The following is a 17023-nucleotide window of genomic DNA, read 5'->3' as shown; positions in this document are numbered from 1 at the left end:
CATGCAATACTAAATACATTTGAAGCCTTTTTATATAAGCTGTCCACCATATCAATACGTTTCTCTTTTTGTAGTGTATTGGTCTTTTGTAGAGGCTTTTCATTGCCAGCTAAAATCTTGCCTAGGGCAGCAAATTGGTCAGAACCAGCCCTGGTGTCATCCCCACAGCACCCCCCATTTGAAACATGTTCCCACGGCTATGCCCACGACGGCCGTTTAGTCGCACCTGCAAAGTTATGCCACCTGCTAATAGAACAATCACATGGTCCCACTCATGTAGGCAAAGCAAGAACAACAAAAGACATTGAACAACAGTGGTGGCATCCCTACATGAAGGACATGGTTGAAAACTTTGTTAATGACTGTGACACGTGCAATGCATTCAATGTAAAAAAGCCATATAAGTGCCCAATGGGAAGATATCCAGTCCCAGAAGCCCTATTCAAAGACATTTGTATTGATTATACAGACATGGGAGCAGACAATGTGGTCAGAGGGTTTAGATATATGTTAGTAATGATAGATCGTTATACGAGATGGATTGAAGCCATTCCCTGCAAAAAAGAAGACGCAAAGACAGTCATAAAATGGCTCAAAACAGAACTCGTACCCCGTTATGGAGTGCCAAGGATAATAAGATCAGACAATGGTTCACATTTTACAAGCAAACACTTAGAGGAAGTTGAGTTATATTTCGGTATAATTCATAAGTTTGGGTCAGCAAACCACCCACAATCTCAGGGTATAGTAGAAAGAGCAAATAGAACATTAAAGGGGAAAATAGCAAAAGTCATTTTTGGCACAAACATGAAATGGGTAGATGCTTTGCCTCTGGCACTCATTTCAATGAGATCTTCTGAGGGTGCTAAAACACATCTTTCACCCCACGAATTGTCTTTAGGTTTTGTAGATTGAATACTAAAACGGAATAACCATTCTTGTTTTAGATCTGAGACCTATTTATTTTACCATTCAAAAAAGAGTCCAATATTTTTGTTTTATTATTTTCTATATATTTATTTTTGCTTTCATTATTTAAAAAAAACTCTGGAACTGATATAACCATGGGTAAAATTGATGAAGTGCCATTCAAGAAGTCAGAACAATTAAGGGGCACCAAAGGGATAAGAATCGTAATATCATTGTTAGCTCTGTTCATCACAATTGGCATTTCCTGGTTGGGAAGGGGATACAGCATCATGAAGAACCCGAATCCATTCGTGCACTCGTAGAAAATGCCAATATCCCTAATGAACCTTCAACTGTGTTTGATAGACTTCCATTTATCCCCAGAGCCAAAAGAAGAGCAGAGAGACAGGAGGAAGGGTTAGAAATACTCATCCCCAGCGGTGAAGCGGTTACGGTCAGTCTTGATGTGTGTGATGTGGTTGTATGTGGAGAGCTGCGAGACAAAACAGGCCATGACGTTTATGGGTGCATTCATGCTTGGGGACGGCCAGATGATAATTCATGGTGTCCCAGTTCAGAGAAGGTATATTGGAGTGCTAGGGCAGAAGGAAATAACAATCCCCCTGGGTTGACGTTTAGGTCTCAGCTATCTTTTTCCAAAGGTCGCCATAGTGGAGGCATGAACAAACATAATCCAATAATAATTGCTTTTAAAAGCGCACTCACTCCCCATTTCAAGAAAAAGGGAGACGTCACTGCATTCCATTTATTGATGGGGATAGAAGTTCCAGGAAATGACCCAATGGGATCAATTTTAGTGAAAATAATTGACCCACCAGCTGATATAATTCCTGATCTCGCCCCAATATATACTGAATCCCCTTTTAAACGAGAACCAGAAATACTCCCTGCTAAATCTGTGAACAATCCATTGGTCACCTATCTGAGTACGACCTCTATACAGAAAGTCATTGCAGTAGAAACAGGATACGAGGACACAAATTCCTGGTTAGACTGGGTTGTTTATTCTGTTAAGCAGAGCAAGATGGCGGACTGTCTGGCTTGTGCGGCTGCCCGACCAAGTTTGGGAACAGTGCCATTTCCATTTAACGCCCACAATAACCCAAGAGAACAGCTCTGTATGTACAAACTCTATGGGAAAAAATCCCCAGCAGATTGTGTCGACATTGCACAAAAATATCCAGTGGTAAAAATGAATGACATTCCACCTGATTTCACATCTTACGAGGGACTTTATGATTGCATCACAAGGGACCAGTGCTTGAATTGGAATAAAAAAGGTGCCAGTACTCTAAATCAGCAACAAGTATTTGGCACAAAGTCATAGTATATCCTATAATGCTGGTGGGTTTGTCTCTTTACTGTATATTTTAGAAAGGCTCACTGTACTTAAACAAAATGACTCAGGGTGCATCTGAGATTAGAGGGGGTGCAGTGGGAAAGTGCTATTTTTATAAGTGGGGAGTGGACCTGACACCCTCTAGTCTAGGGGGATCCGGGGGCATGCTCCCCCAGGAACATTTTTTTTAAATATTGAAGTTAGATGCATCAATCTGGTGCACTTTGAGAGCAAAATGAAGAGATATATGGATACCTCTCAACATCCATAATGAAACAACTGTAAACAGACTTACTTTTTCTTTATGGATATAAAAGAAAGTAAAGCTTGACTCCTACTGGCTGGTTAAATGACTCCTCGTCCCTGAGGCCACTACCAGTTTTTTGTGTCATTTTGCTGGATTTATTTGTCAATAGCGTTGCTGCACAAAGTGATAGCCCTCTAGTTTAAATCTACTACGCAAAAATAAACATATGGAGATGGGTTACTATTTAAAAAAAATGCAAATCTATTTGGGAACACTGGGGCCGGGCCTCAAATCCTATAGGGGGGTCCGGGGGCATGCTCCCCCGGTAAGATTTTTTTTTAAATGTTGGACTTAAATGCATCAATCTGGTGCATTTTGAGGGGGAAATAAAGAGACCACACCCATATGAAACAAAAATGTATACATTTAAATAATCATAAAATCATAAGTACATGGCCATAACCAATAACATACAATATCCAATATGAAAAAACATTGAAACTTGTTTATTTATTTGTTTTTGGTTCATTTATAGTTGTGAGTGTGTCTGGGCTCCTGAATCGGCCTCTCCTGTCTCCCTCCTCTCCCCCCTGCTCCTCTTTGAGGCAACAGCAAAGACTAGTTTTGGCTCTCAACAAGTTTATCTTACCTTTTTTCACCTAGTTAACATTTTGTTTGTATTATTCATGCATATTTTACTAATCACTACCCCCTCAAATGGAAATATGTGTTTACATAAATGGTGACCGAACCGTTTGAGACCCACTGTGATAACTTAAACTAAGTTAACTATCTAAAGACTCAAGAGAGTAATTTACCTCACCAGAGCTGTAGTTATCAGCCTCTCAGTCTGACAGCAAAGGACTCTCCCTCCACCTTGTTGTTTTAACAGCTCCTTATATCCGTTAGCGCAGCTAGCTAGCACCAGATGCTAACAACAATACACGTAACCGGTGCGCGCGCTTTCTCGCTCGCTCGCGCCACACATACACCAACACACACCCTCCCGAGCTTGAATGACACAAAGAGACCAATCGAGGGCATTAGTATGATCTGTATGAAAGTGGCAATGTCGGCAGGCCACGTCATGTAGACAGCCAGTCACCCTCTGTGAGGCAGAGTCAGACCCACATTTGCGCTGCGTTGCGTTTACAATATATATGTATATTGCCGGCGGCTGAGTACCGGCATTTTAGTAAGAAGTGCCGGTACCGCATGGGTAAAAATCAGAAGTGCCGGTACTGCGTACCGGTGAGTACCGGCCCAATTCAAGCACTGCAAGGCACTACCTAAAAGGTTTAGAAGTAGGTACTCTTAAGTGGTGCAATTCTACAACGATTTTAAGCCAGCAGGATTTTCTCCCAGGTATAGCCATGCCCATCAGGCAGTATCCCAGAACAGATGTGTGGTGGTATTGTGGTACTAAAACCCTGTTCTCAGTTTTACCACGGGATTGGACAGGGACCTGTGCTCTGGTACAGCTAGTGATGCCTTTCTATGCAGTACCAATGACGGCCGAGCAACTGATAAACATGGCGGTCCAACCCAAAGCAACTAGAGCCAAAAGGTCAGTCGGTAGAGGGAGTTTTGATTCCACTGTGTACATTGACAACATATGGGTGCCCAGGGGAGTCCCAGATTAGTTTAAAGCTAGAAACCAGATCTTAGCAGGGTTGGAATCCATTTTTCTTTGGCCCACCATAAATAAGAACGTGGACTGGATTAACTATATATACTACAATCAGCAGAGGTTCATAAATGACTCCAAGGATGCGATGAAGGGACTAAGTGAACAACTGGACAAGACCAGCCAGATGTCTTTGCAGAACAGAGTGGCCCTAGATATGTTGTTGGCAGAAAAAGGGGGAGTATGCAAAATGTTTGGAACATTATGTTGTACTTTCATCCCAAACAATACCTCACCTGATGGATCGGTAACCAAGGCTCTGAAAGGACTCACTACTTTGAGCATGGAGTTAGCAGACAACAGTGGGATAGAGAAGAACCCCCTCGAGGATTTCTTGGATGGTTGGCTGGGGAAGTACAAGGGTTTTTTACTAAATGGACTGATCTCTGTCTCAGGTGTGATCGTGACATTGGCACTGTGTAGTTGTTGTTTCTCAACCTGCATCCGCGCTTGTGCAAACCGACTGATTAATGGGGCCCTCAACCAGGAATATGCTAGGGGTCAATATCAAATGGGGGGACAGTTTCCAATGTTAGTAGAACAGGACGATCCACCCCCGTATACAGATGTTGATGAAAATGATGAGTTAGTTTGAATGATGTTAAATGATATGGATGTTCAGAGATGAGATTGTTCGATGAATGTCCAGCCAATGTGATTCTTTAAATGATATCATAAGAAGAAGTGAGCAAAATGAAACCATGGAACAAATCCATTTCAATTTATTTTATACTATTCCAAGATAGTGTATTTTTATTTTCAATTTATTTTATACTATTCCAAGATAGTATATTTTTAAGCTCCAATTTATTTTACACTACAACCAGATGGTCTATTTTATTTGACTTTACTATTTTATGCTATTCTAATATGGTGGATCTCATGTTGTAAAAATCATTGCTATTCTAAAATGGTTTGTTTCTTTTCACTTTGTAAAAACAAGTGCCTTAACACTGAGAGTGGTATGAGAACGGTTTCTGTGAAAGGAGGGACGAAGAAATGTTCTGATACCAAGCCATTGCTGCTATTTTGAAGAATGATATTGAATGTAAACACTAGAAGTTATGAACAAGGGAAAACTTTTATGTTTGAACACAGACAAGAATTTATTTTGTATTTTTGTAAAGCCGGCTGTAAAACCATTCCATTTGATTGTATTTTTGTTAATATGAGATATGTAATATGCAAAGTTCAGATGAAGAACTCATTGATTTCAGTATTATACACACCTTTTAGGTGTGTAAGGAGGGACTGTTAGAAATTAAAATCAATGTTTTAATGGGGAAATGTAGTTTAAACATGCCGTCAGTTTTAATGCTCTTTTATACTGAAAAACCAGAAATTCTTGTGCACAAGCAGTTAAGCTTTTATTCTGAAAATCCTTCATCTACGGTTAGCATTTAGCATGTGGCTAATATACGATTTCCTGAAGAGGTGAATTTAGTAGCGAAATTATATGGAGTGGTGCAAACCGAAGCCTACTGATTTAACACTACAACTATAGATGTCGAGATACTACCATGCTGAATATTAAATGAAGGTACAGTTTATTTGAATACATTATTGTTTACAGACGAGAGTAGCATGTGACAACATCCGGAATGACCGGAAACCAAACGAGCCGATAAATATTTTTTAGAGTATTGATTACAGCGTTTAGAATGTGTTAAATGAAAAGTGATGAAAGAGAATATGAGGCGAAAAGGCGTGTTAAGCATATATTGAATGTGAAAAGAACCAATCCTCTGTTTAAATGCAACAACGGACATTGGAGACGAGGCGAGCCGGCTGGCGGGGAGGAGCCAGCAGAGGATATATAAGAGCACCGGAGGAGAGATCCTGGCTCTTCTCTTCCCTAACGAGGAGCGGATCACAGCTGTTTGTCTGACTGAACAATATCATGCTTGTGACCAACCCGCGCCTTTTTTAATTAAAGTACCCAATTGAACTTTCACAGAGACTCCATTTAGTCTCCTTTTAAAGCTTCTCTCCTGGACGGGAGAATAACGAACACAGTTTACACAACCCATGTATAACCATATTATTTGGGCCACAGAGCTCAGCATAAAACAATTTCAACAAAATTAAAGAACCCAGTGATCTTTTTACTTGCAACAAACATATCTTGAACTTTTCATCCAGATGGTTAAAAGGTATCTTGAACGACTTCCAGAGCAGCAGTTAAGTTTTTTTATAGGACTTCTGGTGTTGTTAATTATGCAAGCAGCCTGCCTGTAGGAATGCTGACGTCAGCTGCCTCATGGATATGGGTTAGAAAGGATCTGCTTTACCTTCTAGTAGGTTCAGAAGGCCTTTGTTATTTATTCACATGTTTGCCCACCGATACAAATACAATACGATGTGGATCTATAGTGGTCTAATAATGACGTAGCAAAGGAGGAAATGAGGTAAGATAATGTCGTGAAAGGAGCAACAAGTCCATGCAGACAAAGGGTGTGGGGTGTGTGGGGGGGTATATGGGTGGTTAATGGGTGGATGTATGGACGGGTCAAATAAGACATACATTTTACCCAGGAGACAGCTGTCGGTGTCATGTGTGAAGACATAACTGAATACATTGACTCATTATAAGTCACTTAATACGTAAAAAAATATGTAACCCAAGCCAGAATCCTTTCCTTAACCTAACCAAGTCGTTTTTGCTGCAAAAATCTTAAACACGTTATTCTGTTTGAATTCACAATGTTGACCAGGTGCTTAAAACTGTGATTGTTAAGTTTCACGTTTATTTTCACAGCTAGTTGAATGTATTGCCATGACATTTGGTGCACATATTCATGACCCCTAACAATACATTTGAATCACTTGCGTTGATATCAGACTTTTCCTAAAGCTCATTCATCAGGCCAACACTTTTATTGGTCCTATACTTTGATATTTTCCCAAAGAGCTCAAAAACTAATGACATTCCCATTGGCCTCGCTCAGCTGTACTGTAGGTGTATTACTCATTTAAAAAACGTTAGCATACTTGCATGCTAAACTAAGATTGCAGACATGGCAAACATAAGCCAAGACCTGACGTGTTGAGCTTATGAGCTTCCTTTTACTATAATTCTTAACCTTTGCTCACATGACATCAACTTTTGCCACAAATGTAAAAAGGGAATTATCTTGATTTTAGTAGTTAAAGATGTCTGTGTGTTTTTTTATTTCACTTGGTCATGACCCTTACTGTATACAAAGTGTCAACCCAGTGACAGATCAGTCTCCAAATATTCAGATGCTGTTTGTATTTGTTTGGCATAAATGATCTGTTCCTGTCCAAATAGTGTATGTCTATTAGTATAAAAAACGATTTTGAAATAATACAATCAATAAAAATGTTTGGAAAAAAAGATCAAACTTGCAAGTTTTAAACGTACATTACCCTTCTTAGGGTTAGTTTGGCAAAGAGGTTCTAATGTGAGGTCTTATTGTCTGAGGAACATGAAAAGTGTCTCCTTAAATAAATCCAACATAAAGCTGAGGCTATCCATCTAATGACCAGAAATAACAAACATGTTTAAAAAGCAGGTTTGTCTGTGGAGTCCTCCCTTCAGAGGTTTGTTCAGGCCTAGCAGTGTAGACACCAACCCATAATCCTCCTGCAGACACACCTGTAGAGGAGAGTATAAAGACCCTGGACTGAACTGAGTCAAACATCATGCTTCAAGGAATCTCTCCACAGCAGCTCCACAGCCTCCAGACCGACCCTGAAGATGACTCCCTCTGCCAGCCTGCTGCTGCTGCTCCTGCTCGGCCTCTCTCAGGCACTTCCTCTCCAGGAGGAAGGAATCGAAGAAGATGAAGAAGAAGAAGTAGACGAAGAGGACACTGTCGACATCACCACCAGGATTTTGACCTCCAACAACGCCACAGATGAGATCCTGCTGGAAGGAGACCTGCTGGCTCCCAAAACCAGAAACGCCATGAAGTGCTGGTCCCAGAGCTGCCTGTGGAAGAAAGGCTCCAGAGGCTTAGTGACGATCCCCTTCACCACGAGCAGTCAATTCACCAGCTCGGAGAGACAGAAGATCACCAACGCTATGAATGGCTTCCACAGCAAGACCTGCCTCCGCTTCGTCCCCCGTCGGAACCAGTACGACTACATCAGCATTGAGAACAAGGGCGGATGTTACTCCTCTCTGGGCAGAACAGGAGGCAGACAGGTGCTCTCTCTCAACAGGCGGGGCTGTGTCTACCACGGCACCATCCAGCACGAGATCAACCACGCTCTGGGCTTCCAGCACGAACAGACCAGGAGCGACCGCGACTCATACGTCAGGATCAACTGGCAGAACATCAACCCGCAGATGGCCTACAACTTCAAAAGGCACGACACCAACAACCTGAACACCCCCTACGACTACAGCTCCATCATGCACTATGGAAAAACAGCCTTTTCCATCCAGCGGGGGAAGGACTCCATCACCCCCATCCCAAACCCCAACGTCCAGATCGGCCAGAGGAGGGGCATGTCCCGCGGGGACATCGTGAGGATCAACAAGCTCTACCGTTGCTAATAACAATGCTGATGAAAAATGCAAAAAAATCGTACTTTTTCTGCTTTGTTTTTCCTGTAATTAATCAAAAAACACTGTGACGTATGGAATCAACATCAAATATTTCACTGTTCTTCAAATGTTCAAATGTCAGATTATATGACCGTCATCATATCCCTAAATGATCTGTAATAAAAGTGCTGCAGAGATTACTGATTGCCGTCTCATTATTTTCATCATTTGTGTCTTTTTTTTAAAATACACACATATGTCAACCCAGTCTCACAGCATTTTGTGTTTTAGTCACAACATTTAATCTATTGATTCGTGTTCACCAACACGATTTTCACCTTTTTTTCGTGTCACACAGAAAGATTTTAAAAGCAATGTATTTATATTGGTAGTTTGTTTCGTGCCTGCAACACGTATTTTTGTCCTGTCGGGTCTTGGAAGACCGGAAGCTGTAGGGTTCATAAAAACATCTCCTTACTCAATATCAAGCCACGATTATTGTTTTTATTTGAAATCGTATAATGTCTGACTTTATTTCTCGTCTGTGAGGAAAATAAATTGGGCTTGGAGCCTCAAAATACTTAAATCTGTATTTTTTTAAATCTTTTTTTCCTTCTAATTTGTTATTCTTTTCCAAATAACACACTGTTATTTACTCAACAATAACACACAATTATCCTTGTTTTTATGTATTATTACATTTGTATTATCCCTAAATGATCTGTAATAAAAGTAATGCAGAGATTACTGATTGCTGTCTAGTTATTTTCATCATTTGTGTCTTTTAAAAAAGATACACACACATGCTCATGAATGCAATGCCGACATGGTGCATGTATTCATCTTATCATTTTCAGTTCACTGTAAAGTCACACAGGAATTGTGTATTTCTGTATTTTTGTATCAGTATTGGATCGTGAGGTGAAAGTTACAATCCTGCAATTAATGTCAAGCTTTATCTTGCACTGAAAAACTTTTCTGATCAAAACTGAACAAAAATGAATTGAGGATGAACATCACTGACTGTTAGTCAGCCCCCAGTCCTGCCTCTCATGTATAACCATTATATTTTTACAACCCATGTATAACCATATTATTTGGGCCACAGAGCTCAGCATAAAACAATTTCAACAAAATTAAAGAACCCAGTGATCTTTTTACTTACAACAAACATATCTTGAACTTTTCATCCAGATGGTTAAAAGGTATCTTGAACGACTTCCAGAGCAGCAGTTAAGTTTTTTTATAGGACTTCTGGTGTTGTTAATTATGCAAGCAGCCTGCCTGTAGGAATGCTGACGTCAGCTGCCTCATGGATATGGGTTAGAAAGGATCTGCTTTACCTTCTAGTAGGTTCAGAAGGCCTTTGTTATTTATTCACATGTTTGCCCACCGATACAAATACAATACGATGTGGATCTATAGTGGTCTAATAATGACGTAGCAAAGGAGGAAATGAGGTAAGATAATGTCGTGAAAGGAGCAACAAGTCCATGCAGACAAAGGGTGTGGGGTGTGTGGGGGGGTATATGGGTGGTTAATGGGTGGATGTATGGACGGGTCAAATAAGACATACATTTTACCCAGGAGACAGCTGTCGGTGTCATGTGTGAAGACATAACTGAATACATTGACTCATTATAAGTCACTTAATACGTAAAAAAATATGTAACCCAAGCCAGAATCCTTTCCTTAACCTAACCAAGTCGTTTTTGCTGCAAAAATCTTAAACACGTTATTCTGTTTGAATTCACAATGTTGACCAGGTGCTTAAAACTGTGATTGTTAAGTTTCACGTTTATTTTCACAGCTAGTTGAATGTATTGCCATGACATTTGGTGCACATATTCATGACCCCTAACAATACATTTCAATCACTTGCGTTGATATCAGACTTTTCCTAAAGCTCATTCATCAGGCCAACACTTTTATTGGTCCTATACTTTGATATTTTCCCAAAGAGCTCAAAAACTAATGACATTCCCATTGGCCTCGCTCAGCTGTACTGTAGGTGTATTACTCATTTAAAAAACGTTAGCATACTTGCATGCTAAACTAAGATTGCAGACATGGCAAACATAAGCCAAGACCTGACGTGTTGAGCTTATGAGCTTCCTTTTACTATAATTCTTAACCTTTGCTCACATGACATCAACTTTTGCCACAAATGTAAAAAGGGAATTATCTTGATTTTAGTAGTTAAAGATGTCTGTGTGTTTTTTTATTTCACTTGGTCATGACCCTTACTGTATACAAAGTGTCAACCCAGTGACAGATCAGTCTCCAAATATTCAGATGCTGTTTGTATTTGTTTGGCATAAATGATCTGTTCCTGTCCAAATAGTGTATGTCTATTAGTATAAAAAACGATTTTGAAATAATACAATCAATAAAAATGTTTGGAAAAAAAGATCAAACTTGCAAGTTTTAAACGTACATTACCCTTCTTAGGGTTAGTTTGGCAAAGAGGTTCTAATGTGAGGTCTTATTGTCTGAGGAACATGAAAAGTGTCTCCTTAAATAAATCCAACATAAAGCTGAGGCTATCCATCTAATGACCAGAAATAACAAACATGTTTAAAAAGCAGGTTTGTCTGTGGAGTCCTCCCTTCAGAGGTTTGTTCAGGCCTAGCAGTGTAGACACCAACCCATAATCCTCCTGCAGACACACCTGTAGAGGAGAGTATAAAGACCCTGGACTGAACTGAGTCAAACATCATGCTTCAAGGAATCTCTCCACAGCAGCTCCACAGCCTCCAGACCGACCCTGAAGATGACTCCCTCTGCCAGCCTGCTGCTGCTGCTCCTGCTCGGCCTCTCTCAGGCACTTCCTCTCCAGGAGGAAGGAATCGAAGAAGATGAAGAAGAAGAAGTAGACGAAGAGGACACTGTCGACATCACCACCAGGATTTTGACCTCCAACAACGCCACAGATGAGATCCTGCTGGAAGGAGACCTGCTGGCTCCCAAAACCAGAAACGCCATGAAGTGCTGGTCCCAGAGCTGCCTGTGGAAGAAAGGCTCCAGAGGCTTAGTGACGATCCCCTTCACCACGAGCAGTCAATTCACCAGCTCGGAGAGACAGAAGATCACCAACGCTATGAATGGCTTCCACAGCAAGACCTGCCTCCGCTTCGTCCCCCGTCGGAACCAGTACGACTACATCAGCATTGAGAACAAGGGCGGATGTTACTCCTCTCTGGGCAGAACAGGAGGCAGACAGGTGCTCTCTCTCAACAGGCGGGGCTGTGTCTACCACGGCACCATCCAGCACGAGATCAACCACGCTCTGGGCTTCCAGCACGAACAGACCAGGAGCGACCGCGACTCATACGTCAGGATCAACTGGCAGAACATCAACCCGCAGATGGCCTACAACTTCAAAAGGCACGACACCAACAACCTGAACACCCCCTACGACTACAGCTCCATCATGCACTATGGAAAAACAGCCTTTTCCATCCAGCGGGGGAAGGACTCCATCACCCCCATCCCAAACCCCAACGTCCAGATCGGCCAGAGGAGGGGCATGTCCCGCGGGGACATCGTGAGGATCAACAAGCTCTACCGTTGCTAATAACAATGCTGATGAAAAATGCAAAAAAATCGTACTTTTTCTGCTTTGTTTTTCCTGTAATTAATCAAAAAACACTGTGACGTATGGAATCAACATCAAATATTTCACTGTTCTTCAAATGTTCAAATGTCAGATTATATGACCGTCATCATATCCCTAAATGATCTGTAATAAAAGTGCTGCAGAGATTACTGATTGCCGTCTCATTATTTTCATCATTTGTGTCTTTTTTTTAAAATACACACATATGTCAACCCAGTCTCACAGCATTTTGTGTTTTAGTCACAACATTTAATCTATTGATTCGTGTTCACCAACACGATTTTCACCTTTTTTTCGTGTCACACAGAAAGATTTTAAAAGCAATGTATTTATATTGGTAGTTTGTTTCGTGCCTGCAACACGTATTTTTGTCCTGTCGGGTCTTGGAAGACCGGAAGCTGTAGGGTTCATAAAAACATCTCCTTACTCAATATCAAGCCACGATTATTGTTTTTATTTGAAATCGTATAATGTCTGACTTTATTTCTCGTCTGTGAGGAAAATAAATTGGGCTTGGAGCCTCAAAATACTTAAATCTGTATTTTTTTTAATCTTTTTTTCCTTCTAATTTGTTATTCTTTTCCAAATAACACACTGTTATTTACTCAACAATAACACACAATTATCCTTGTTTTTATGTATTATTACATTTGTATTATCCCTAAATGATCTGTAATAAAAGTAATGCAGAGATTAATGATTGCTGTCTAGTTATTTTCATCATTTGTGTCTTTTAAAAAAGATACACACACATGCTCATGAATGCAATGCCGACATGGTGCATGTATTCATCTTATCATTTTCAGTTCACTGTAAAGTCACACAGGAATTGTGTATTTCTGTATTTTTGTATCAGTATTGGATCGTGAGGTGAAAGTTACAATCCTGCAATTAATGTCAAGCTTTATCTTGCACTGAAAAACTTTTCTGATCAAAACTGAACAAAAATGAATTGAGGATGAACATCACTGACTGTTAGTCAGCCCCCAGTCCTGCCTCTCATGTATAACCATTATATTTTTACAACCCATGTATAACCATATTATTTGGGCCACAGAGCTCAGCATAAAACAATTTCAACAAAATTAAAGAACCCAGTGATCTTTTTACTTGCAACAAACATATCTTGAACTTTTCATCCAGATGGTTAAAAGGTATCTTGAACGACTTCCAGAGCAGCAGTTAAGTTTTTTTATAGGACTTCTGGTGTTGTTAATTATGCAAGCAGCCTGCCTGTAGGAATGCTGACGTCAGCTGCCTCATGGATATGGGTTAGAAAGGATCTGCTTTACCTTCTAGTAGGTTCAGAAGGCCTTTGTTATTTATTCACATGTTTGCCCACCGATACAAATACAATACGATGTGGATCTATAGTGGTCTAATAATGACGTAGCAAAGGAGGAAATGAGGTAAGATAATGTCGTGAAAGGAGCAACAAGTCCATGCAGACAAAGGGTGTGGGGTGTGTGGGGGGGTATATGGGTGGTTAATGGGTGGATGTATGGACGGGTCAAATAAGACATACATTTTACCCAGGAGACAGCTGTCGGTGTCATGTGTGAAGACATAACTGAATACATTGACTCATTATAAGTCACTTAATACGTAAAAAAATATGTAACCCAAGCCAGAATCCTTTCCTTAACCTAACCAAGTCGTTTTTGCTGCAAAAATCTTAAACACGTTATTCTGTTTGAATTCACAATGTTGACCAGGTGCTTAAAACTGTGATTGTTAAGTTTCACGTTTATTTTCACAGCTAGTTGAATGTATTGCCATGACATTTGGTGCACATATTCATGACCCCTAACAATACATTTGAATCACTTGCGTTGATATCAGACTTTTCCTAAAGCTCATTCATCAGGCCAACACTTTTATTGGTCCTATACTTTGATATTTTCCCAAAGAGCTCAAAAACTAATGACATTCCCATTGGCCTCGCTCAGCTGTACTGTAGGTGTATTACTCATTTAAAAAACGTTAGCATACTTGCATGCTAAACTAAGATTGCAGACATGGCAAACATAAGCCAAGACCTGACGTGTTGAGCTTATGAGCTTCCTTTTACTATAATTCTTAACCTTTGCTCACATGACATCAACTTTTGCCACAAATGTAAAAAGGGAATTATCTTGATTTTAGTAGTTAAAGATGTCTGTGTGTTTTTTTATTTCACTTGGTCATGACCCTTACTGTATACAAAGTGTCAACCCAGTGACAGATCAGTCTCCAAATATTCAGATGCTGTTTGTATTTGTTTGGCATAAATGATCTGTTCCTGTCCAAATAGTGTATGTCTATTAGTATAAAAAACGATTTTGAAATAATACAATCAATAAAAATGTTTGGAAAAAAGATCTCACTTGCAAGTTTTAAACGTACATTACCCTTCTTAGGGTTAGTTTGGCAAAGAGGTTCTAATGTGAGGTCTTATTGTCTGAGGAACATGAAAAGTGTCTCCTTAAATAAATCCAACATAAAGCTGAGGCTATCCATCTAATGACCAGAAGTAACAAACATGTTTAAAAAGCAGGTTTGTCTGTGGAGTCCTCCCTTCAGAGGTTTGTTCAGGCCTAGCAGTGTAGACACCAACCCATAATCCTCCTGCAGACACACCTGTAGAGGAGAGTATAAAGACCCTAGACTGAACCGAGTCAAACATCATGCTTCAAGGAATCTCTCCACAGCAGCTTCACAGCCTCCAGACCGACCCTGAAGATGACTCCCTCTGCCAGCCTGCTGCTGCTGCTCCTGCTCGGCCTCTCTCAGGCACTTCCTCTCCAGGAGGAAGGAATCGAAGAAGATGAAGAAGAAGAAGTAGACGAAGAGGACACTGTCGACATCACCACCAGGATTTTGACCTCCAACAACGCCACAGATGAGATCCTGCTGGAAGGAGACCTGCTGGCTCCCAAAACCAGAAACGCCATGAAGTGCTGGTCCCAGAGCTGCCTGTGGAAGAAAGGCTCCAGAGGCTTAGTGACGATCCCCTTCACCACGAGCAGTCAATTCACCAGCTCGGAGAGACAGAAGATCACCAACGCTATGAATGGCTTCCACAGCAAGACCTGCCTCCGCTTCGTCCCCCGTCGGAACCAGTACGACTACATCAGCATTGAGAACAAGGGCGGATGTTACTCCTCTCTGGGCAGAACAGGAGGCAGACAGGTGCTCTCTCTCAACAGGCGGGGCTGTGTCTACCACGGCACCATCCAGCACGAGATCAACCACGCTCTGGGCTTCCAGCACGAACAGACCAGGAGCGACCGCGACTCATACGTCAGGATCAACTGGCAGAACATCAACCCGCAGATGGCCTACAACTTCAAAAGGCACGACACCAACAACCTGAACACCCCCTACGACTACAGCTCCATCATGCACTATGGAAAAACAGCCTTTTCCATCCAGCGGGGGAAGGACTCCATCACCCCCATCCCAAACCCCAACGTCCAGATCGGCCAGAGGAGGGGCATGTCCCGCGGGGACATCGTGAGGATCAACAAGCTCTACCGTTGCTAATAACAATGCTGATGAAAAATGCAAAAAAATCGTACTTTTTCTGCTTTGTTTTTCCTGTAATTAATCAAAAAACACTGTGACGTATGGAATCAACATCAAATATTTCACTGTTCTTCAAATGTTCAAATGTCAGATTATATGACCGTCATCATATCCCTAAATGATCTGTAATAAAAGTGCTGCAGAGATTACTGATTGCCGTCTCATTATTTTCATCATTTGTGTCTTTTTTTTAAAATACACACATATGTCAACCCAGTCTCACGGCATTTTGTGTTTTAGTCACAACATTTAATCTATTGATTCGTGTTCACCAACACGATTTTCACCTTTTTTTCGTGTCACACAGAAAGATTTTAAAAGCAATGTATTTATATTGGTAGTTTGTTTCGTGCCTGCAACACGTATTTTTGTCCTGTCGGGTCTTGGAAGACCGGAAGCTGTAGGGTTCATAAAAACATCTCCTTACTCAATATCAAGCCACAATTATTGTTTTTATTTGAAATCGTATAATGTCTGACTTTATTTCTCGTCTGTGAGGAAAATAAATTGGGCTTGGAGCCTCAAAATACTTAAATCTGTATTTTTTAAAATCTTTTTTTCCTTCTAATTTGTTATTCTTTTCCAAATAACACACTGTTATTTACTCAACAATAACACACAATTATCCTTGTTTTTATGTATTATTACATTTGTATTATCCCTAAATGATCTGTAATAAAAGTAATGCAGAGATTACTGATTGCTGTCTAGTTATTTTCATCATTTGTGTCTTTTAAAAAAGATACACACACATGCTCATGAATGCAATGCCGACATGGTGCATGTATTCATCTTATCATTTTCAGTTCACTGTAAAGTCACACAGGAATTGTGTATTTCTGTATTTTTGTATCAGTATTGGATCGTGAGGTGAAAGTTACAATCCTGCAATTAATGTCAAGCTTTATCTTGCACTGAAAAACTTTTCTGATCAAAACTGAACAAAAATGAATTGAGGATGAACATCACTGACTGTTAGTCAGCCCCCAGTCCTGCCTCTCATGTATAACCATTATATTTTTACAACCCATGTATAACCATATTATTTGGGCCACAGAGCTCAGCATAAAACAATTTCAACAAAATTAAAGAACCCAGTGATCTTTTTACTTGCAACA

The 17023-nt window shown here is 40.5% G+C and overlaps 3 protein-coding genes across 3 annotated transcripts; all 3 read left to right on the top strand.

Moving 5' to 3' along the window:
- Positions 1-7924: 7924 nt before the first annotated feature.
- LOC307030778 (high choriolytic enzyme 1-like) lies at positions 7925-8728 on the top strand (the record flags this gene model as incomplete). Its single annotated transcript, XM_079667424.1, has 1 exon — positions 7925-8728. The coding sequence occupies one exon, from the start codon at positions 7925-7927 to the stop codon at positions 8726-8728; it is 804 nt and encodes a 267-aa protein (XP_079523550.1).
- A 2764-nt stretch (positions 8729-11492) lies between these two features.
- On the top strand, positions 11493-12296 carry LOC307030572 (high choriolytic enzyme 1-like; the record flags this gene model as incomplete). Its single annotated transcript, XM_079667075.1, has 1 exon — positions 11493-12296. The coding sequence occupies one exon, from the start codon at positions 11493-11495 to the stop codon at positions 12294-12296; it is 804 nt and encodes a 267-aa protein (XP_079523201.1).
- A 2763-nt stretch (positions 12297-15059) lies between these two features.
- LOC307030296 (high choriolytic enzyme 1-like) lies at positions 15060-15863 on the top strand (the record flags this gene model as incomplete). The annotated part of the gene is made up of 1 exon (XM_079666631.1): positions 15060-15863. One exon carries the CDS (start codon positions 15060-15062, stop codon positions 15861-15863), a length of 804 nt encoding a protein of 267 aa, XP_079522757.1.
- Between the last annotated feature and the right edge of the window lie 1160 nt (positions 15864-17023).

This window comes from Notothenia rossii (assembly GCF_949606895.1).
Source record: "Notothenia rossii genome assembly, chromosome: 2".
Classification (NCBI taxonomy): Eukaryota; Metazoa; Chordata; class Actinopteri; order Perciformes; family Nototheniidae; genus Notothenia; species Notothenia rossii.
This window is presented reverse-complemented; position numbering and strand designations above follow the sequence as displayed.